This window comes from Phytophthora sojae (genome assembly GCF_000149755.1).
Source record: "Phytophthora sojae unplaced genomic scaffold PHYSOscaffold_2, whole genome shotgun sequence".
Lineage (NCBI taxonomy): Eukaryota > Oomycota > Peronosporomycetes > Peronosporales > Peronosporaceae > Phytophthora > Phytophthora sojae.
Genome location: NW_009258116.1, coordinates 10,235,153 through 10,256,841, shown reverse-complemented (window position 1 = coordinate 10,256,841; position 21,689 = coordinate 10,235,153). Strand labels below are relative to the sequence as shown.

The window sequence follows — 21,689 nt, the reverse complement described above, 5'->3', positions numbered from 1 at the left end:
TTCTCCATACAGCAACAGTTTGTACAGCACAGACTCCAATGAGATATCCTCGTAACCCAAGCGAAGCGCGATCGTCTTCGTGAGCTCATTGATGCCAGACTTCCACAATGGGTTTTTGAGCTCAACGAAAGCCGGCTCCAGTTGCCAGCTCTTCCGCACGCTCTCGTCCATTTTGGTGTCCAAGTTGTGTCCGAACGGGGATTTTTCACACCGAGCGACCAACTTTTTGGCTTGTTCTGCTGTAATCGGAACTGGAATTGTTCCCACTCCATCGACGAACAAACCCGGTGTAGATGGCAAACCGTCAGCTGGCCCCCCAAAAGAATACTCACCGGCGTTTTCATCTGTTCGAGCTAGAATCTTGTTAATTCGTGCGCATCCAGCGCCAGACGGGCTTATCACATCTACCCCCTTCCCGTTGCTACCAAAGGCCACTCACCATCGTTGAAGTCATCCATATCACCGTTACCTTCTTCCATGTTGCTGCTACAGCTAGAGAGCTTCACTTGGTAATTATTCCGAATCTTTGGAAGTGACCGGGTTTTTCAAGAAAGATCTGGGGCGGTCTCCATCCATCAATCTTTAATTTTTCAGTCAATCCTTGAAATTCCAACTAATCACCTCTATCCATCAAACTAAGGGGAACTTGTCCATTTTCAACGTATCACACAGAGCAAAAGTCATATCGGACGACAAAAGTATGGTGGAATCGCAAAACCAAGACCCGAATCTCAGTGAAAACTTCGGCGACAAGGAGTGGCCATTCAGCGGCAAGGGAGGGCTCGATGAAATTCCAGTCTCCATGGGAGCTGCTTGCATCAAGATCAGCGACATCTTAGGAAGAGCGAGCGAGCACCCTGGCTATTTCTCCTTCGGAGGACATGCCGATCAACTGCCTGCAGTTCCCGGCATATTTGTGGAGGGGGTGGGGCCCATCCCGGTTCCTTTATGGGAGGAGAGAGCCCTGAGGCTCATCGAGAAGTGCGCAATCGTTCGGTCACAACATGGACACCAAGATGGACGAGAACGTTCGGAAGAGCTGGGAACTGCAGCCTGATCAAGTGCAGTTCAAGAATCCGCTGTGGAAGGCAGGAATCAAAAACATGGCTGTGGCTATTGCGGATCGATTGGGGTACAAGGACATTCCGCTGTACTGTTGTGTTGTCTAAGTTGATGGTGTGTGGAGTAGGGGGGAATTATAGAAAGCACCAAGACACGGAGAAAGAGGACGGTATAATTGCGACGTTGGTCGTGCAACCTCCGAGCTTGCACGAAGGAGGCAATTTACTCGTGCGTCGGTACAATGAAGTAAAACACTGTCACGATTTCGGGAAAGAGGCCGGAACCGCAACGTTCCTACCGCATTATGCCGTCCATTACGCTGGCGCAGCGCATACCCTTGAGATGGTGACGAAGGGGTATCGCCTCGCACTGGTGTACTCTGTTTTCTTGTAAGCAGACATGCGGCACTTGGAACGAAACCCATTTCGACCGATGGATGGAGAACTAGCAGAAGCCATTGAGACTATGGCCTCCGGAGACGACAATTTCGCGCTGTTGCTGGATCACGAGTACACGCAGAATTGTATTAGGTGGTTCGGGTCAGGCGCACTGAAGGGCGTTGACCGCGCGAGGGGGCTAGCGCTTGGGAAAGCGAACTCTTCCGTTTCCGCTGAGAAGAAGCTGCAGTTTTACCTCGTCGAGTTGCACTACCAAACTGCGTTTTACGGAAATGGTGGTGATAAAAGTCGCCAGGAGAAAGCTATTTGGTATAGTGCGTATGGGTCTTGGGTTGGGCCTGGCGACAAAGTGGAATTGAAGCTCAACTTCCTCAATCCTTGCCATGAAACCCATGCTCAGCGGTGGAGAAAGCCGTACGGAAGTAGTGACGAGCGTGTCTACACGGGCAACGAGAGACGTCGATATGCGATTGTTGCTTGGCCCATGGCGGATGACGCGGAGAACGCAGTGAAGTTCGTTAACATCGAAACTGCGGCAGAAATTCTGGCGAAGTTACCATCCATGGATACGGCAAAGTTACGCAAGTTTATGGATGCGGGGGATGCCAAGTTGGCAATCCTGGATGCTCGGGACAAAGAGTGCCAAGCGGACCCGCGGCGCCGCCAGGAAAAGTTTATGCCTGTTGGAGCACTTTGGGATCTGTGCCGTGCATTAAGCAAGCTGTCGAGAATGCGGTTGACTCAACGCTGGTAAATTTATTTTTCACCAACTTTCTCAAACGAATGATAGCCACGTGAGCTGGCCGTATCCCGTGGGGCGGTGTGACTGTGACCGAGAAGATGCTGTGTGTTCAACACATTGTTGCGATGTTAGAGAGGTTTGAGTGGAGTGACGTCGGACAGGGGCTACTTCAAGCGTTGGCTGGTGCGAATGATAAGGAGGTTGCCACCACTGCTCTAGCCATAGCTAGACGGCTAACACGTCGGAACGCGCAACAATCGCTGTTGGCCTTGGCGGTGGAGAAAGCCACGAAGCTTGATGACGAAAACCTGAGTTCATTCAAGTCGCTGGATACGTTGTGGGCTCTAGCTTTCAGCCGTGGCAACGAGAGCATGTTCCAGACCCTGAGCAGCAAATTCCAGCAAATCAGTCCGAGATTGTTGCAGGGTGCGATCAAGACTTTTTCCTGCGTTCTCAGCGATACCGGCTTTCCCGTTGAGAGGAAAGCGGTTTAGCGTGCATTCTCGCGTGCAGACGCGAGTGGTTGGCTAGCCAGATTCGCGTGCTGGAGAAGCCGTTTTCGTGGGAAATGCCTGCCGCAGAGTTTCCTGGCTTCCCTGAAGTGGAGATATTTCTACGCAGTTCCGAAGAGATGATGACTACGGAGGGGATGCTTCTTTCTGAGGACGAGCGGAGGGCCCAGCTTACAAATACGCTCTACGCAATGAATAATATTCAAATCAAGTCTTCCTTCCGCATGAACAGGGATGGCACTGGGGAAGAATTGCGCTCCCGTTTGCAAATAATCAAGACGCGGTCGTGGTACGATGAGAGCCAAGCAGAACTGCCTCAAATGCGAAAGGAACTGAAGGATCTGAGAACTACAATTTCAGAAACGATGGTAAACGTTGTATCCACAGGGGGTGGGGTGACTACTTCGTGAACTTTACAGGTGTGATTTTGATGCCGACTTGATCCTTTTTCATTGTTGAATACAACCACCTTTTGCTTGGATATAGGTAGAAGTAACGAGTTAACTAAGGCCACGCCGCAAGAGCTATCTAGAACTGCTAGTAGAGCCAGCGAACTCGGAACTTGATCGCAAAATTTAATTGGTTTCAACAAATATCTTGAATGTTGTCCTGGATGGTGAAAGAGAAAATATTCTCTCACCATATTCTGTCTTTACAGGCGCAATGTAACAAAGCTTCGTCGATAAGAATAACAATATTGCAGTCTGTTGCGGCGATAGTTACTGCGAAGGAAAGAAGAAAGGAAGTCAAATCTCAGCACAGACACAATTCACAGGTAATTCGTCGCTCCCTCACAACATAATGCTTTTAACCGGTAAGAAGCACAGTCCATTCTTCGTATTACGCTCATACTGTAGCTGCGCCTTGTCCTGGCAGTCGAATATTAGACTCACTCAACATTGGACGCCACCCAATCATTAAGTCCAGGGTACGGCAACACTTCCGCGCTCGAGGCGATGTTCGGAGACACTTTTTCTTGTCGAACTCGATGCAGAAACAGCACAGCTTCGAACTCGCCCGCTAACGCGGCCTGATCAATGGCTGAATACGTGCAATTCTGAGGGCGGTGGGTCTGAAGCCACTTCATTACGTGCCAATGCCCGGACGCTGCAGCCAAACGCATCGCATTGGCCGAGCACCCTTCACTTCGATTCTTGTGCAGCCACTTGACGATATCAAGGTGTCCTTCTCCCGCGGCACCGTCCATCGCTTCCGTTGTACAACCGGCACTAGTATTCTCATGAAGCCACTTGACGACTTCAAAGTAGCCTTTAGCTGCTGCGGCGTCCATCGCATCTGTGCTACAAGTGAAGTTCGTGTGGTTATGTAGCCACCTCAGCGCCTCCAGTTGTCCCTGCCTCGCTGCTGCATCCATCGCCGCCGCCGTAGAGATATCGCAGTGCTGACGTAGCCACTCCATCATCTCGATATGCCCTCCAGCAGCTGCCAAAATCATGGCAAGTTGTGTGCAACCTTCGCTTCGGTTATCATAAAGCCACTCGACCACGTCCAAGTGGTTGTTTGAGGCGGCAGCGTCCATGGCCTCCGTCGTGCACTCGATGCCTACGTACCGGTACTGGAACATTCTGCCGCTGATGGACACCTTCATATTCAGTTTCCTTTTCTTTTGTGGGGTTGAATCCTCACCCTCATGCGACTTTTTCGTCATCTCGTGCAGATACTTGACCACATCCAGGTGCCCATTCATCGCCGCCGCGTCCACAGCTCGAGTCAGATGGAAGATACTGTCTTCGCGATGTACTCCTTGGTCTGAGAGGCTGCTGTTGCGCTCAACACCAAATCCAGAGCACAACCACTTGACAACTTCCGGCAACCCCTTCTCAGCAGCCAGCAATATCGTTTCATTCGACACTTGACACGCTCGGTACTCGTCTCCAACCGAATCACGCAGTTTGCCTAGCGTTGCGCTTTGTATTTGCTTTCCTCACTACTATCAATCTCTCGGACAGCAGTCAACATGCTCCAATAGATACTTGGCCACCTCCACGTGTCCATTGACAGCGGCAACGTGGATAGAGAGGCTGGCCTCGCCACCGAGGGAAGTTAAGGCGTTTTTATTGGCACCTTCTCCATTCGTCTTAGGACAAACTCCACCCTCGATCTCACGGTTGATAACCCATCGGACGATATCAAGATGCCCACTCTCAGCCGCTCTTAAGAGAACTCCAGTGCCATTTGCGGCTTGAGTGAAATACGACTGGAGCATTGCCAAACAGCCTTTCGCGGCCGCTTCGTAGAACGCACCACATCTAGGGAGCGGGATTCCCTTCTCGTCTTGTAACCATCTCACCAGCTCTACATCGCCGTTTGCCACTGCAGCAGACATGGTGTAATTCATCGCCTTGGTACCGCTCCGACCCTCTCCAACCTCTGTCAATAGCCACTTGACCACGTCCGAGTGGCCACCTCCCGCAGCATTCATGGTGTCTCTGCCTCCCCACGAAACATCTCGAGGCCACTCGGCCGTATCTTCGAAAATCTCGTCATTGGCATTGAGGTACTTGAGGATGTCGAGAGCTCCCGCCCCAGCTGCAGCCTCCACCACTTCGGTACCTACTACAACTCTCGGGAAGTATTCAAAAAGCCACTTGGCCAAGCTCAAATTCTTGCGTTTAACGGCTTCCAGGAGGCATTTGGAGAGTTGATACTTGTGATACTGAGGTCCCTCCGTTCGAAGCTGGTTTCGTATCGACCAGAAAGGGTCTTGGCCTGGCTCGACGTCCACGGTGCTGGCCCAGATACGGTCTAGAAGCGGCAATGACGCGAATCTACACGCTTTGTCGAGCGGCAGCTCTACCGAAGTGTCGAGGTAGACCGAGACGAGGGCTGCCCAGGGCTTCGCATGAATCAATACGGTATTAATACAGCACCCCATGCCTACTGTATTGCTACTGGGCGCACCACTATCTGGCTTTTGTATTAGCTGCATTACTATAGTTGTAGTTTGTATTATTACGGTCGAAATACAGACGGGGCCATGTCTACCAGCACGTAGAGTGCCCGCAACTGGCATTGAATCCCAACACTTTAGCTTGCAATGGGCTTGAATAGGACTCCTGCTGTCGATCTGGGCTCCCGTGGCATGGATGACCGAGATATCGAACCACCGAAACGCGCTCCATCCTATACTTTCATTCATTATTATTTAAGTTCTCTGCGAAATGCACACGACTCTACAGTAGACTACGCAACAGTATAACAGCAAACTACAAAGCAGCACCCATCTACTTCCAACTCCGCCGAATTGATTTCGAGATCAATCGTATCCGGTCAGTTTTCAATTCATACTTACTAGCTGTGAATCGCACTTATGTGGATACTATAGTTTATCCTAGTAAACCTTTGGGAGCTCATTAGACTGCTGCTGTATCTACTACTGTGGTACTGTATTACTACACACCCTGTCTATTTCTGTGGAGCATGCTACTATAATAATGCACACCATTCATCCGTATTACCTGTAGTGGTACAGCTCAAAAGGTGGTTAATGCGAAGCCCTGGGGTGCCACCTGGGCCAGGCTTGAGATCTGGGGCTTGTTTTGGAACAGGAACCTCACGACCTGCAGCAGCTCATGTTGACTCGGCATCATGTCGAGGAATAGTAGGGCAAACAAAAATACTCTTGAAGTCACTGGCATGATTGACAGTAGCTGTCTCAGTCTATTGATGGCCCTAGCTTTGCGATTGAAGACGACTATCATGGCACGTGTTAGAAGAAGAAGAAAAGGAAGGTTGATTACCATAGCTGCCTCAATGTAAATGGACTAGGCTGTTGGACGACGAGTCAAAATTCGGCTTGGTGGTGGGGGAATAAGCTGCTCGCAGGGTTCTTCGGATCCCAATCGGTGGAGGGCAACACTGGCACTGTAAGGTGTCAATGGTCGGCCGCAAAGGCAGCGTCGGTGAGGAGAACGTGGCTCCGATAAAGACAAGGAGCTTGGACCTCTGAAGGATAAATGGGTATTTCGAGAGGAGACGAAGGCGAGGCTGAAAATGGGTTTCTCGGCGAGGAGAGGTCATGGTTTTTGCTACTGGACAATACGACCGACACCAAGGAAAATCAAGCTCTCCAAGCCAGTTGCGTGTGCTTAGGTGCTGGTTTTCCCCGCCGAACGGCACCGTCATCCGGTGGCGGGGTTTTTCCCACGCTAGGTAGGATAGTTAGTGGAGCAGCGCCATTCGTGTTCTTGAGGCGTGACCATCAAGTGCCGGCTCCGTCAACGACATCATCGCCGCGGTCACGCGCTCGACCCACCTCACCGCTCCCTGGACTGGCCTCTCCAGCCCCAGTCTCGGGTTGACGCCGCGACCGAAGCTTCGCGTTGCGACGATCCTCGTCTCGGCCCTCCGAGGACGAGTCTTTAATGCGAATGGACTGCTCCTCTTTACCCCATGATCTTGACGAGCGGAAAATGATCTTTTTGTTTTGTTTTAAGTTGAAATTGACCGACGCCTACTACCGAATTCCTCGATGAGCTGTACCCTCGAAAAGCTGTACCCCCCATGGGTTTGCTACGGTATATAAAGTGATGGGCAACTTTTGAAAGGTCGTCCTCGATGAGCTGTACCCCCCAGTTCTAATTTATCCAATCATATTGTATGAAGGCCGACTCTTTACCTCTTTTAGACCAATGAGATTCGATTTGACACGAAGGGCCTTTGGCGATGTACCACGGGGGTACAGCTCATCGAGGAATTCGGTAGACCATCTAAATTGAATTCAGTAAATTCTGAATGCTACTTGTACCATCGATACCTTAATTACTCATCTAGATATGCGATGCAACTAAGCTATTGCCGCAAGCGCCGTCGATAAGAACTACTTCAATATTGCAGTGTGTTGCAACTGCGAAGGAAGTAGAACGTCATGAAGGGTTGTCAGGCGTATTCAAACTACTGGTAGTATTCAAGCTACCGCTTGTTCTTGTCCGCTTTTGCTAACTAAGAGTGTTGCCACCATCAACCTTCAGACGGACAACTTTAGACAAGGTGTTGTGGAAAACGGAGCACCATTCATTCAAGATTACTGAGCAGACAGTCGTTAATCAAAACAAGTGCTACATCACGAAGCCAATCTCCTTCGATGCAGTATGCTCACCAGTGTCTCTGCGATAGCAGCCCTGAGGTCCTTCAGTTCCTTTTGCATGTAACGCAGTTCCGTTTGCCTCTGGTCGTACCATTCCCGCGTCTTAATTATTGTCACCGCTCCGGACCATCCCCTCCCCATGTCCTCCAATTTGAAGGAAGCGTTCATTTGGTAGATAGGACCCCACATTGAGCAGAGCTTCTTGGTAACTCTTGGTTCATCCTCAGAAGAAAACATTCCCTCCGTAATTATCGTCGCTTCGGAGCTGCGTAGGAACGTCTCCACTTGGGGGAAGTCAGGGAACTCTGCAGCGGGCATTTTCCACGAGAACGGCCTCTCTAGCACGCGGATCTGGCTGGCCAACCATTCGCTCCGGCACGCTAGAATCGCCACCAGCACCGCTTTCTTGTCATCCGGGAAGCGACCATCGCCAGGAAAGTTTGAAAAAGTCTTGATTGCACGGGCCAGAAACCTCGGGCTCATTTGCTGGAATTTATTGGGTAGGGTCTGGAACGTCATCTCGTTACTACGGCTGAAAACCACAGCCCACAACGACTCCAGCGATCTCAACGAACTCAGCGTTTCGTCATCAAGCTTCACGGCTTTCTCCACCGCCAAAGTCAATAGTGTTTGCTGCAAGTCCCGTCGTGTTAGCTGTCTAGCTATGTCTAGAGCACTGGCCACCTCCGTGTCACTTGTACCATCCAGCGCTCGAGGCAACCCATGTCCGACGTCACCACACTCAAACTTCTCCAACATTGCAGCGATGTGTTGAACACACAGCTTCTTCCCGGAAACGAGGTACCACGTGGCTACGATTCGCTTGAAAAAGTTGGAGTAAAACAAATTTACCAGACTTGAGTCATCCGCGTTCTCGACCAGCCTGCTTAATGCTTCACACAAATCCCATAGGGCATAAACAGGGATAAACTTTTTCTGGCGTCGCCAGGGGTCTGCTTGACACTCTTACTCGAGAGCATGTATTGCCGATATGCAGTTGTTGCTTGGCCCGTAGCGAATAGTGCGGAAAACGCGGTGAAGTTCGTGAATATCCAAGCTGCAGCAGCGATTCTCAAGGAATTGCCATCTATGGATACACCAAAGTTACGCAAGTTTATGGATACGGGAGATGCCAAATTAGCAATCCCGTGTATCCACGCACGTCACTACTTCCGAACGGCATCTTCCAACGCTGAGACTGCGTTTGATGACAAGGATTGAGAAAGTTGAGTTTGAGCTCCACCTCGTCACCATATCCAACCCGAGACCCGTCCGTAGTGTACCAAGTAGCTTTCTCCTCGCGACTTTCTTCGTCCCAATCTCCAAGCTCCCCACCATTTCCGCAATACTCAATTTGGTGGTGCAACTCGACTAGATGAAGCTGCAGCTTCTTCTCAGCAGAAACGGAATTATTTGCTTCCTCCAATGCCAGAAATCGCGTGCGATCAACGCCCTTCAATCCACTTGGCCCAAAGCCCTTAATACTACGCATCGTGTACTCGTGATCAAGTAGCAGCGCGAAATTGCCGTCCACTGACGTCATAGTATCAATGACTTCTGCTAGTTCTCCACTCATCGGTCGATTTGGGTTCCGCTCCAAGTGCCGCATGTTTACTGGTAAGCAAACCGAGCATACTAACGCGAGACGGTACCCTTTCGTTACCCTCTCTGGTGCATGCTCTGCGTCAGCGTAATGAACAGCGTAATGGGGCAGGTACGTCGCCGTTCCTTCCGCTTTCCCGAAATCATAGCGATGTTTCACCTCTCCGTTCCGATACACCACTAAGTCTCCTCCTTCGTGCAAGCTCGCAGGCTGCACAATCAACGTCGCGATCATGCCATCCTCCTTCTGTCACACAAGCCGATGCGAAGACCCGAAGCTTGATAAGCGCAGTGGCGAGCGCTCGAAGAACACTTGAGAGGAAGTTGGAAAGTTGAAAAGTGATTGATTGATCCGTGAGTTTAGCGTCGGCGCGCCGCCGCCGCGCAACCAGTAGTTCTTGGCGACCAGGACACGCAAACAAGTATCCAGGTCCCATCCTAAAGTCTATCAATATCAAATCCTAGATCAATCCTTATCTACCAATGAAAAACTACTAATCCTATTCGTAGCTTGGCCAAAATTTGTGACTTGCGTCCCCTAATCAAAAGTCCGGCTGAAAAACTTGATTGTTGCACATTTCAAGGATTTACAGCCAATGAGGTCGCGCGAATGTCCATGTTTACTCGTCCCATAATCAAGTTTACTTTTGACACCAGCCAATAGGATAGCATATAATGAATATAAACCATGCATCCCCGTATAACGCTGTCCAGCGTAAACTGAAGTGCTGTGCAGCAGCACTTGACGTGGGAGTCCTCTGCCATCTCATTGGCAGACGGACGTCCACGTCGCATGACCTCCTTTCCAAGAAGGCCCCACTACTTCGAAGCTGCACTATACTTCTCCTTGGAGTCCCAGTACTTGTCAATGAGCCCTGGAATCTGATTCAGGTTCTCTACAGGTTCCCATGTAGCGTCTTCTCGGGGTTCACCAAGCCACCAAATCCGATATTGGAGCATCTTCTTCCTGCGACGGTGGCGATGACTTCACGTACACGTTGTCCCTCTGAGCCATCATTCAAGATCACCGCGTTAACATTTTGGCTGCGTGATTCGTCGCTGCGATACGGCTTGAGCAACGAAGTGTGGAAAACGGGATGCAACTTGAGCCCCTTCGACAACTTCAGCTCGTAGGAGTCATGATGAACTTGCTTCACGACCGGGTAAGGACCAATATACCTTGGCGCAAGTTTCTTCGCCTGTGCAAACCCCTTGTGACGAATGTCCAAGTTCCGTCCATCCAAAAGTACCATATTCCCGGGTTTGAAGTCTTGAGCAAGTCTGTTCTTGTCATAATACGACTTCATTCGAGTTTGCGCCTCACTCATCGCGTCTTGTGCCATTTTCAAAATTGCGTCTTGCTTGAGCAGGAAATCTTGTGCTGACTTCTGCAACTGCTCAAACTCTGGGTCCCCAGCCACCTCATCTGGCATATAGGGCACATAACCCAGATCAGCCTCAAACGGTGACATACCGATCGAGGAATGGACACATCTGTTGTACGCGAATTCGGCGAGATGTAGGTATTCATCCCAATCATTCTGGAATGGGTTCACGACACCTCGTAGATAGTCTTCAATAAACCGATTAGTACGCTCGGTCTGACCATCCGTTTGCGGGCGGAAGGCGGACGACAAGTTATGAGTCGTCTCTAATGTCTTAATCACCTCCTGCCAGAACTTTGATGTCAATTTCGAGTCACGGTCTGAGACGATCGACTTCGGCACTCCATGGTCTTTCACATAATTGGCCATGAATAGGGCAGCAGTCTCTTCTGCTGTCGCCGCCGTGCTCGTGGCAATGAACTTAGCACGTTCGTCAACCGGTCCAAAATAACCATAATGGCGTCTTTTCCGGCTGCCGTCTTCGGTCGTGCAACCATGAAGTCCATCGTCACATCAATCCATCTGCCTCCTGGAATCTTCAACGGTTGAAGTAGCCCGGCAGCTTTGTTTGGCGTGCCTTGTTTCGCTGACAAAGCTCGCACGTGTTCACATAACGCTGAATGTACTTCGACATCTTGGGCCAGTAATATTTCTTCTGGACGCCTAAGTATGTCTTGAAGTATCCGGGGTGACCTGCCGTGACCACATCGTGGTTTTCACAAATAACACGGTTCTTCAGATCTTCATTGTCCGGAATCACCAGTCGAGCATTTTCATCATCTCTCGTTTGGTAATACAGCAGTCCATTCTTCACAGAGTAGCGTGGTACCTCTTTACAACTAGCGATACTCTGCAACAGCTCCTGAACTCTTCGGTGTGTAGAGTACAGTTGTTTGGCCGAGTGCGTCACAGTTGCACTGGTCCTTTGGACGCTAGCTACAATTTCACGGTTTCGAGCCGCTTCAATGAGCTCACTGAGACTAACCTGAGCGGCTTTGTGCTCAAAGAGTGGGTTTCGAGACACTGCATCCGACACTTGGTTACTGTCGCCTGGAATCCATTTGAACTGTGGTTGGAACTCGGTTAGTTCATTAAACCAGCGAGCCACACGACGGTTTGTTGTCTTCTGCGTCAATATAGTCTCAATACTCTTGTGGCCTGTCTCCACCGTAAATGGCCGATCGAGCAGGTAGACTCTCCACACCCAAAGTGCATGCATAATAGCCAGCAATTCCTGTTCGCGCACTGGGTAGTTTAGCTCCGCTGGTTTCATTTTACGACCAGTGAATGCGATCGGATGCTCGAGCCCTCCCTCGTTCTGAAACAAGACCCCCCCTATGGCAAAGTTCGAGGCATCCATACGAATACCGAACGGTTTTTCGAAATCAGGAAGTTGCAACACGGGAGGGGTGGATAGACGGCGCTTGAGTTCATGAAAACATTCCAACTGGTGCTCAGACAAATGCAGCGTTTCCTTTGGGCGCAAACCCTTAGTACTTTCATGCAATGGTCCTGCGAATTGCCCGAAGTCGGCGCAAAAGCGCGAGACATAGACCGTAGTACCCAAGAAGCTTTCCATTTGCTTCTTTGTCCGTGGAATCGGCCACTCGCGAATCACACGCACTTTGTCAGGGTCCATTCGAACACCATTGCGGCCCACAAAATCACCAAGACAAGGGATCTCTTCGACACAAAACTGGCACTTTGACAACTTGACATACAGATGCTGCTCTTGACAGCGTTGGAGTACTCTGTCCAACGCTTCGACATGCGTCCGAACAACTGTGTCTTGAGTGAAAACATAGATGTCATCAAAGTAGATGCGCATGACATCGCGTAGGTCGCTAAACACACGCTGTAACAATCGGATAAAAGTGCCAGGACTACCGCTCAAACCCATAGGGGTGACAAGATACTCAAACAGCCCATCGGGCGTCGAAAAAGCAGTAAATGGAATGTCAGATTCACGAAGTTTAACCTGGTAATATCCCCACAAGAGGTCCATGCAGGAGAGCCAGTAACTACCCCCCATTGCGTCGAATGTGTCTTCCTTCCTCGGCATGGGTATGGCCGGCAAAATGGTAGAGCTGTTGAGCTGGCGATAGTCGTGCACAATACGCCAACCCACGGGTTTCTTGACACAAAAAGTTGGGGCACTGAATGCCGAGGTGCTAGGGCGAATGATTCCAGCCTGTACCATCTCCTTCGTCCAATCTTGGATGACCTTGCGCTGCTCTGGGCTTTTGCGCCACTGTTTCACCGAAATCGGTTGCGTTCCCGGCTGAAGCTGAATTTCGTGCTCAATCCCTTCGCGGACAGGAGGTGTGGGACTCGGCAGCTTAGTGCGAAACACAGTATCGCGGTACTTGAGGAAAACTTCATATGCCGGATTGTCCGCTAGCCCCTCCCATCCTTGTTGCTTAAAACGCTCAGCCTTTTCTGAGTCGTGCGGGTTCACAACAAAAACAGCTTCAATACCCTTCCCTTTGCGAAGTTCCTTCATAAATTGCTTCGTTGAGATCAGCTTCGTTTCTCCGAACGCACCGGTGTGGCCATGCTGCCGGTAGTAATGAAATATTTCACGGTTCTGGTTTGCATTCTTGAAACGACGGCCTCCAATCATACGTGCAGGAGGTCGGTTAGGTACCACTAACTGATGGGCCGGGGGTTCTCGGTCCTATTACGCGGACGCAGTAGTAAGCGTTCCCAGTCGATGTCAGGGTTATTCTCCCGAAGCCACTTCATTCCGAGGAGCACGTCCTTGTCTTCTGGAACAGGCATGGCCGTAAACGTCTCGCACGTCACGGGGAAATTCGGAATCTGTAGCATCATTTCGTCGGTACGTCTTGGTCTTTGCACGGTTTGGTTGTATCCCAGACGAACTGTCATCATGTCGTCGGGATGCTCCGTGATTTCCAATTGTAGTCGCTCGGCTAACGCTTCCGTGACACCGTTGAGGCTGCTGCCATTGTCGACAAAGATCGAAACTTCTGCGGGGGTCTCATCCTGCTTGAAGGCTAAAGCGCTTACTTCCAAAATAGCATAGAATGATCCGCCAACATAGTGGTTCATCTCCTTGGTGGACGTACATTGTGGCTTGATATGGCCGAATTGTCCACAGTTGTTACAAGTGGCTGACTTTCGTCAATCCTCTTTCGGCCCACGCTTCGAAGGTGGCTTTCGTTCCTGTGGCTTGGTCGTACTGTTAGCCGCAGGTTTCACAGACGAAACTGCTTTCGAAAAAGGCTGATGACTCCCTGCAGGTTTTACCGATAGCCCTCCATAGTGAGCAAACTCAAAGTTCGTTGCAATCTCAATGACCTCATGTAAGAACCTTGGACCTGAGTTCCTTCACCTTCTTAGCCGTCTCCGCACGAAGCCCATTCTGGAAGTAGAAACGCTTCTCCATTTCCGAAATGTCCAACTCGGATTGAGACATCAAATCCTGAAACGACGACACGTATTCATGGATAGGTCCGTGTTGTTTCAGTTGAAACAACCGCTCACGCAAGTTGTATTCAAAGTCTTTCGGGCGAAAGCGCTCGCGCAACTTTGCCCTAAACAGTTGCCATGATTTCGGCATCCCCGCCGCATCACAATCCGACGAAAAGGCACGATACCAGTTCAGCACAGACTTGCCTAAACTGCTTGATATCATGATCACAAAATCGGACGTACCGGCCTCCATTATTCCTCGTTTGTTAGCGTAGTACTCCTCCGTAGCAAAGATCCAAAGTTCTAGGTCTTCGCCAAATTTCCCTTCATACGTGGGAGGATCCTTCTTCCGTCGTTCACCTTGCGAGGCCAGTAGTTGCTCAAAACGACTGTTGACCTGTTGCATTTGCATCTGCAACTGGGTCTGCATCTGATTCTGATACATTTGCTGCTGCTGTGCAATCCACAACATCAACTGCTGCATCGACATTGACTCAGGCGCAGGGGTTGTCGTCCCCGCTGATGGGGCTTCACTTTGCGCTTCTTGTGGCGTTGCCGCTTCCGTTTGAGCCGTCCGCGGCACTTGACGCTGCCGCGGGTTAGGCGATTCACTCTCACCCGCCCTACTCCTTGTCACAGGCATTAGGTCTCGAGCAGATAGACTTTTCGGTGAGTGATCCGTAAAACGGTACAATAAAACGGAGACGAAGTGAAGCTAAAAGAGTGTTTAAAGCTTAGTGTTTCTGAGGTTTTAGGCGGATAAGCCCGTTAATCTTCGCAGCAATGTTGTCCTCGCAGCTCTTAAGGTCGAGAAGAGCTAAGTTGAGTTGCCAATCAACCTTACCCTCAACGCTGTCGTCCTTGATACCCCAGACCTCTTTGCGGAACTTAACCAGGACCCTCTTAGCGGTTTTGACCTGCTTGAGAAGATCCGATTGCAATTTCGCAATTTTCTCCGCCTCGACCGGCGAGAAGAAGAGATCGGTGTCAATAGCCGTAACAGGAGGAGGAGCCGGCGTAGACGTTGATGATACTTTAACGTCACGCGCTTTTTGGTGCTTCCTCTTACTGCTGTGGTTACGACCCTTTTTGTACCGGGCCATGGACCGACTCCAAAGATCGAAAAAGGCAAGGGACTACTACCGGGTAACCAGGGACCGTTATACTTCTACAATGTTCCGCGTTAGCAGACACAAAGCAGGCGCCCTGTTACTGAACCGACTTCTAGTAAGAGTCCAACACAATCCCGAAGGTTAGGTACTATCCGGTCTAGGCGTGGGCCAAGCCCCAATGTGGTATTTACACCTGCCCACGGCGTGATGTACCCACTTCTTCGAAGTGTGCTCCCACCGAAAACTACACGGTCGCAACCTAGACCGTCCCCACTATGTGGCTAGCTCCAATAGTCACATATAAACTCGCTTCGGAAGGTACCCCCACGAGCAACCTAGTTTTGAACTTGAACCGAAGCTTAACCAACAAGTGCTACCATGTCACACAAGCCGATGCGAAGACCCGAAGCTTGATAAGCGCAGTGGCGAGCGCTCGAAGAACACTTGAGAGGAAGTTGGAAAGTTGAAAAGTGATTGATTGATCCGTGAGTTTAGCGTCGGCGCGCCGCCGCCGCGCAACCAGTAGTTCTTGGCGACCAGGACACGCAAACAAGTATCCAGGTCCCATCCTAAAGTCTATCAATATCAAATCCTAGATCAATCCTTATCTACCAATGAAAAACTACTAATCCTATTCGTAGCTTGGCCAAAATTTGTGACTTGCGTCCCCTAATCAAAAGTCCGGCTGGAAAACTTGATTGTTGCACATTTCAAGGATTTACAGCCAATGAGGTCGCGCGAATGTCCATGTTTACTCGTCCCATAATCAAGTTTACTTTTGACACCAGCCAATAGGATAGCATATAATGAATATATACCATGCATCCCCGTATAACGCTGTCCAGCGTAAACTGAAGTGCTGTGCAGCAGCACTTGACGTGGGAGTCCTCTGCCATCTCATTGGCAGACGGACGTACACGTCACACCTTCTCGGTGTCCTGGTGCTTCAAAAAGTGGCCCCCTTCTCCATTTTCCAACAATGTCCATGAGTGGGGCAAATAAATGTAGCTTTTGCCACATCAAGGGCGTGGCGTGGCGGGTTGCTGGAGCGAGGAGAATTCGCAAGTGAGCCATCATCGACTCTACCTCCTGCTAACTCTAACTATAACTACACTTGCGACATCGGGAAACTCTGGCTTCGTCCTCAACTTCTCCGTGACAAGACGCAGCTCTTGCATCCGCAACCTTCAAATACCAGCAACTTGTACAACACACACTGCAGCGGAATATCCTTGTACCCCAGTCGATCCGCAATAGTCACCGCCATCTTCTCAATCCCTGCCTTCCACAGCGGATTCTTGAACTGAACTTGATCAGACTGCAACTCCCAGCTCTTCCGAACGTTCTCGTCCATCTTTGTGTCCATGTTGTGGCCGAACGGAGACATCGTGCACTTCTCGATGAGTCTCTGGGCTCTCTCCTTCCACGACGGCACTGGAACGGGCCCCACTCCATCGACAAATATGCCGGGAACTGCCGGCAGTTGGTCGGCTTGGCCGCCGAAGGAGAAATCGCCAGAGAGCTCGCTCGTCCACCCCAAGATGTCGCTGATCTTGATACACGCAGCTCCCGTGGGAACTGGGATTTCATCTAGCGCTCCCTTGCCACTGAATGGCCACTCCATGTCGCCGAAGTCTTCGCTGAGATTTGGGTCTTGCTTGTACAACTCCACCCTACGTTCGTCGTCTGATGTGACGGAGCACACAGCACTTTTTAACAGAGGAAGCAGGAGTATACAAACTCCAAGTGAACAGCCGTTCACGTGTCCCTGGTCTGAAGGGGACGACTTGACTTGAAAAGCGGTAGATCTAAGACTGAATGTATTTATAGGTTGGTACAGATTTGGCCTGCGTACAAATCCTAAGTTCCCTATAGTTTGTGTCATACAAAATGTATCTGTTGGCTCTGAGGCCACTTGGGTCACTATCCAGGGGAGTGACAGATGTAGCCATCCCGGAATAGTGACAGGGTCACTATTCCATGTAACCCCGTTACATCCTCCCCCCCCCTTAGAGCGAGGTTACGCCGGCGACTCACATTTCACTCGCAAAGTCGAAATCCATCGACAACGGCGCGAGCTCTGGCGCCTCGGCTCTCGGGCCTCACAGAGCAACTGGCGCGTCGCCGAGCAAGCCGCAGGGTCTCCACGTCGACTGGAAGCATGCCTCCAAGGCGCAGTGCGCGCAGTGCGAAACCACCTCCGAAACCGCGGGTCGTAGGGCCGAAGACCAGGGCGGCCAAGGCCAAGGTCGAGTCGCCCGCGCTGATGGAGGCCACGAAGGCGGCCGAGGAGGTGGTGCGCTCTCGTAGCAGCACGCCGGAGAGTGGCCGTCAGGCCGGGGCTCGGAGCAAGTCTCCTGACGCCGCGCAAGGCAAGGAGGAGAGTCCTTGGGGCCGTAAAAGCCCGACTCGCGACTGGGAAGCCGCCGTCTTTGACTGCACGATGGTCCAGTACTCCGGTGAGAGTTCACCCGACGACGAGAACGTCTCGGAGGGCAGCACGCACGCTGCCGAAGGCACGGAGCTGGCGGCAGGCGACATGACCGACGCCTCGGGCGACGCAAAGGCCTCGTCAGAGAAGGAGGCGGAGGACGCCGAGTCCGGCTCAGGCGACAGCAAGCCGTCGCACGACGAAGTCGCCATGGCCGACGCTGGGGTCGTGGCCGAGAAGTCGCCGAGCGACGCGGGCTCCAAGCCCAAGGAGGTGCTGGCATCCAAGCATCTGACGCTGGCACAAGGTCGTGAGCGTGCCCAAGCGTCGAAAGCGGCTGCCGCTGCGAAGGCCGCCGAGGCCAATGCGAAGAAGCGTTCAGCTTCCAGGTCGCCTCGCGGCTCCAGCTCCAAGATGTTCATCGACTCGGAGTCTAAGGACAAGGAGGGTGCCGTCCACGAGCCCAAGGAGCTCTCCAACAACCTCGACGAGCAGCAGCAGCAATACCACGCTGCTAGCTCGGGTGCGTATGCCAGGCAGCCGACTGCCACGACTGCCATCGTGCCACGTACCCGCAGGGCTACTTCCCGCCCGAGCCTGGCACTGGTGCGCCAGCGCTGTTGGAGAAGCTCTCGGCTCCTCGTGGCCTTATCAGCGGGTACACCTCGAGGGGTTCCTATGAGCGTGCTCTTGTTGAGAAAGAGCCAGTCTTTCTTGGCGACGTTGAAGTCGCCCGGTGTGTGCTACTAGCACCACACAAGCTCACACTGAAGGAGTTCACCACGCTTCGCAAGAAGCCGGAGGACAAGGGTGGACTCCATCCTGTGTGGGATTTCCACTGGGTCAAGCCGAATGACAACATGACCTGGAGCGAGGTGGAAGACCTCTTCTGGCGCTACGTCCAGCGCAAAGGGTATTCCGACCAAGAGTTCAAAGAACTCCGTGAGGATCGCACTCTGTCCGCAATCCTGGACGTGCGCGAGCTCCGCATCGAGTTCGCTCAACTCGTGAGCAAGCGCAAGCTCCACTCGAAGATGGACGAGCTGAAGCAAGAGGCGAGAGCCAAAGCTCGTGAAGAGCGTGGGCGTGGTGCGACTACGTCTGCTACCGTGCCCCGGGTACCGGCCAAGAAGCCAAGGACTACTTACGAAGCTGCCGCTGCTTCTTGTCCCATATCGCAACAGCCTTCGGGCAGTCAGCCTGGAGCTGCTCAACGGGCTCCCACGAGTTATCCGACTCAGGGTAACCCCTCCACTTCACGAGCAGCTGGCGCTTGCCATGGATCCGCCGCTCCCGGACGACTCGTTCCACGTGGTAGTGGATCTGCCCATTACGATCAAGGAGGGCCGGCGGTGGCCTCGCACGGCCATGGCTACGAGCCTGAGGCGACGCAGCCGTATGCTGGGGCCCCGAGTCAGGTGGTGGCCCTGCAGCAAGAGGAGATTCGTTATCTCCGGGACCGTGTGTACGTCCTCGAGATCGCGCTTGGCGTCGGCCTTGGTGGCGAGGCTGCCGCTCGTACTGGTCAGCCTGGTGCCGTGGAGCGGCTCCGTGAGGATGTTGCCTCGCTTTATCAAGAAACTCGCAGTCTCCATGGCCGTGTGGATCGTCGAGCCGACCTGTCGTCTTACGACTCGCTGCGAAACCAGCTCGCTGGCCTTCGGGCCGAGCTTCATGGCCACTCGCCGTATCCGGAGCAGCAGCAGCCCCACTCGTATCAGGCCCAGTTTGGCCAGGGCTCGTACGGGGCCCCTGCGTATGCTGCTCCGATGTACGCCGCGCCGTCTTACGACCAGCGCGCGTATCAGGCGCCTTACCGCGACCCGACGCCGCGCTTCGAGGAGCTGCGCTCTTCTCCACCGGGCCACCCACCGATTCCGGCGGGGCAGCCAGAGCCAGAGGGTCATGGTACCTCTTAAGACGACCCACGTAAAACGTCGGGTGAGTCGTCATCGACTTGGGCAAGTCTATGGTGTACGCCGCGCCATGCCGGCTGAGGACCGTGAAGGGTCCAATGAAGCGGTGTTTCAGCTTGTTGCTCTCGACCGAGCTAACAGTGTTTAGCGGTTGGTTTCTAGTATCTAGGAGAACTAAATCCCCAACCTTAAACACGTTCATGTTTCCTCTTTCATTTCGGTCAGAGTACTCCTTCTGTTTTTCTTGGGCTTGCGCCATGGTGTCTCGCACCCTGCTGATTATGTTCAGCCTGTCTTCGGCAAACGAGGACAGTTGCTTCCGCAAGGTGGCTGGACTCACGCCCGAGACTTGGGAGGAAAAGGTTTTCCGAGCCTCTCCCCCACTTAGGACCGAAGCCCCGGTACTGCCTCGTAATGTGAGCGGCACCTGAGGGTGGCGCAACCCGTTCAGGTAAAAGGGCGTAAAGCCCGTCGATGCATGTACCGCATTGTTGAGTGCGAACTCAACCATGGGCAAGCGATCAGCCCAAGAGCGGGGCATCTCCGCGCAGATACTGCGGAGCGTGTCTTCGAGCACGCGATTGACGCGCTCCGTCTTGCCATCCATCTGCGGGTGGTCCGCCGTCGACATCGACATTCGCCGAGAAGGCGAAACAGCGTCTGCCAGAACGTAGCGGTGAACCGCGGGTCTCGATCAGAGACAATGGTCTCGGGCAGACCGTGGTGTCGGAAGACACAGTCCATGAACAGGCGAGCGACCTCGTCGCCAGTGACGGTGTCACGAACTGGAGCAAAGTGGACCATCTCGCTCAGACGGCACCCGAAGGCAACAACAGCAGTGTTGCCACGGTCATCGGCCGGAAGTCCGAAGACAAAGTCGAGACTCATCGACTTCCAGCAGTCCGCTGGGACCGGCAGGCTCTGCAATGGTGCCGAGGCGTGACCGGCAGGCTTCACGCGCTGGTACGTCTCGCACGTACGGACGTAGGTGGCGACCCACAGTCGTGGATTTTCAACAGCTATAAAGACAAGATTTCTGGCCAAGACTGTGGCAGACTTGGATTCAAGGCGCCAGCTTTCCTGCCTTGGCGAGGTAAAATCCAAGTCTGCCACAGTCTTGGCCAGAAATCTTGTCTTTATAGCTGTTGAAAATCCACGACACCAAGTTCCAATGACTACGCATCACGGCCAATCTGAAAGCTTCCACCACCTTCAGGTCGGACGTCTCGCACAACCACTTGACAGTCTCGAGATCACCAAATCTCGCAGCCTCGTCAAGTATCAACTGTGCACCCTGCGATCGAAAATCAATAGACGCGGGGCTGACCTAATGGAGATTTTCAACGTGGCTGCCGAGTGCGGCCGCTTACGCGTTGTCAAATGGCTCGTCAAAAAGAAAAATGTCCGGGATATTTGTACCGGATTCCATCGAGCTGCCAATAATGGGCACGTGAACGTGGTGGTGTATTTGCACGGGCAAAATAAGGATTCCTGCAATAAATCGAGTTTGGACGGCGCTGCTCATGTGACGCCACCAAAACATCTGCGAGACAGACGCGTACGTCTTCTCACGGCCGAGATGGCCACTGGATGGAGCGTCGTGCGCCTCCATCAGGATGTCGTACTTGAGATCCTCGTCGTTGGGCACGAAAATACGGGGAGGATCCTCAGGCTCGACCCTATAGTGGAGCAAACCGTCAGCCCACTCATAGCGATGCAGCCATGCACGTTGTCAGGGCGTGAGCCACTCGGCCTTGGCTTCCGAACCAGCGGCCAAGAACCGCACAAGAGGTCCGAGACTGGCATCGTCTCGGTACCCCAGCCTGATGCGATCACACAGATCCGTCGTGACCCGACTAATATGAGCAAGCTCGTAGTCGGGTCGGCGCGACAGCGCGTCGGCAAGCACGTTCAACTTGCCCGGCTTGTACTCGACACGGAAGTTGTATTCCGCGAAGAATGTCAGCCAACGCGCCATCCGCTGTGA

At 52.4% G+C, this 21,689-nt stretch overlaps 4 protein-coding genes across 4 annotated transcripts; 1 reads left to right on the top strand and 3 right to left on the bottom strand.

Annotated features, from left to right (window-relative positions):
* Window positions 1–1,494: 1,494 nt before the first annotated feature.
* On the top strand, window positions 1,495–2,214 carry PHYSODRAFT_326951 (hypothetical protein; the record flags this gene model as incomplete). The annotated part of the gene is made up of 1 exon (XM_009522997.1): window positions 1,495–2,214. One exon carries the CDS (start codon window positions 1,495–1,497, stop codon window positions 2,212–2,214), a length of 720 nt encoding a protein of 239 aa, XP_009521292.1.
* Window positions 2,215–4,668: 2,454 nt separating this feature from the next.
* On the bottom strand, window positions 4,669–5,157 carry PHYSODRAFT_297425 (hypothetical protein; the record flags this gene model as incomplete). Its single annotated transcript, XM_009522996.1, has 1 exon — window positions 4,669–5,157. The coding sequence occupies one exon, from the start codon at window positions 5,155–5,157 to the stop codon at window positions 4,669–4,671; it is 489 nt and encodes a 162-aa protein (XP_009521291.1).
* Window positions 5,158–7,797: 2,640 nt separating this feature from the next.
* PHYSODRAFT_479925 (hypothetical protein) lies at window positions 7,798–8,580 on the bottom strand (the record flags this gene model as incomplete). Its single annotated transcript, XM_009522995.1, has 1 exon — window positions 7,798–8,580. The coding sequence occupies one exon, from the start codon at window positions 8,578–8,580 to the stop codon at window positions 7,798–7,800; it is 783 nt and encodes a 260-aa protein (XP_009521290.1).
* A 7,994-nt stretch (window positions 8,581–16,574) lies between these two features.
* On the bottom strand, window positions 16,575–16,931 carry PHYSODRAFT_458378 (hypothetical protein; the record flags this gene model as incomplete). The annotated part of the gene is made up of 1 exon (XM_009522994.1): window positions 16,575–16,931. A coding segment is annotated over one exon (357 nt), but the record flags the coding sequence as incomplete, so codon positions are not given.
* Between the last annotated feature and the right edge of the window lie 4,758 nt (window positions 16,932–21,689).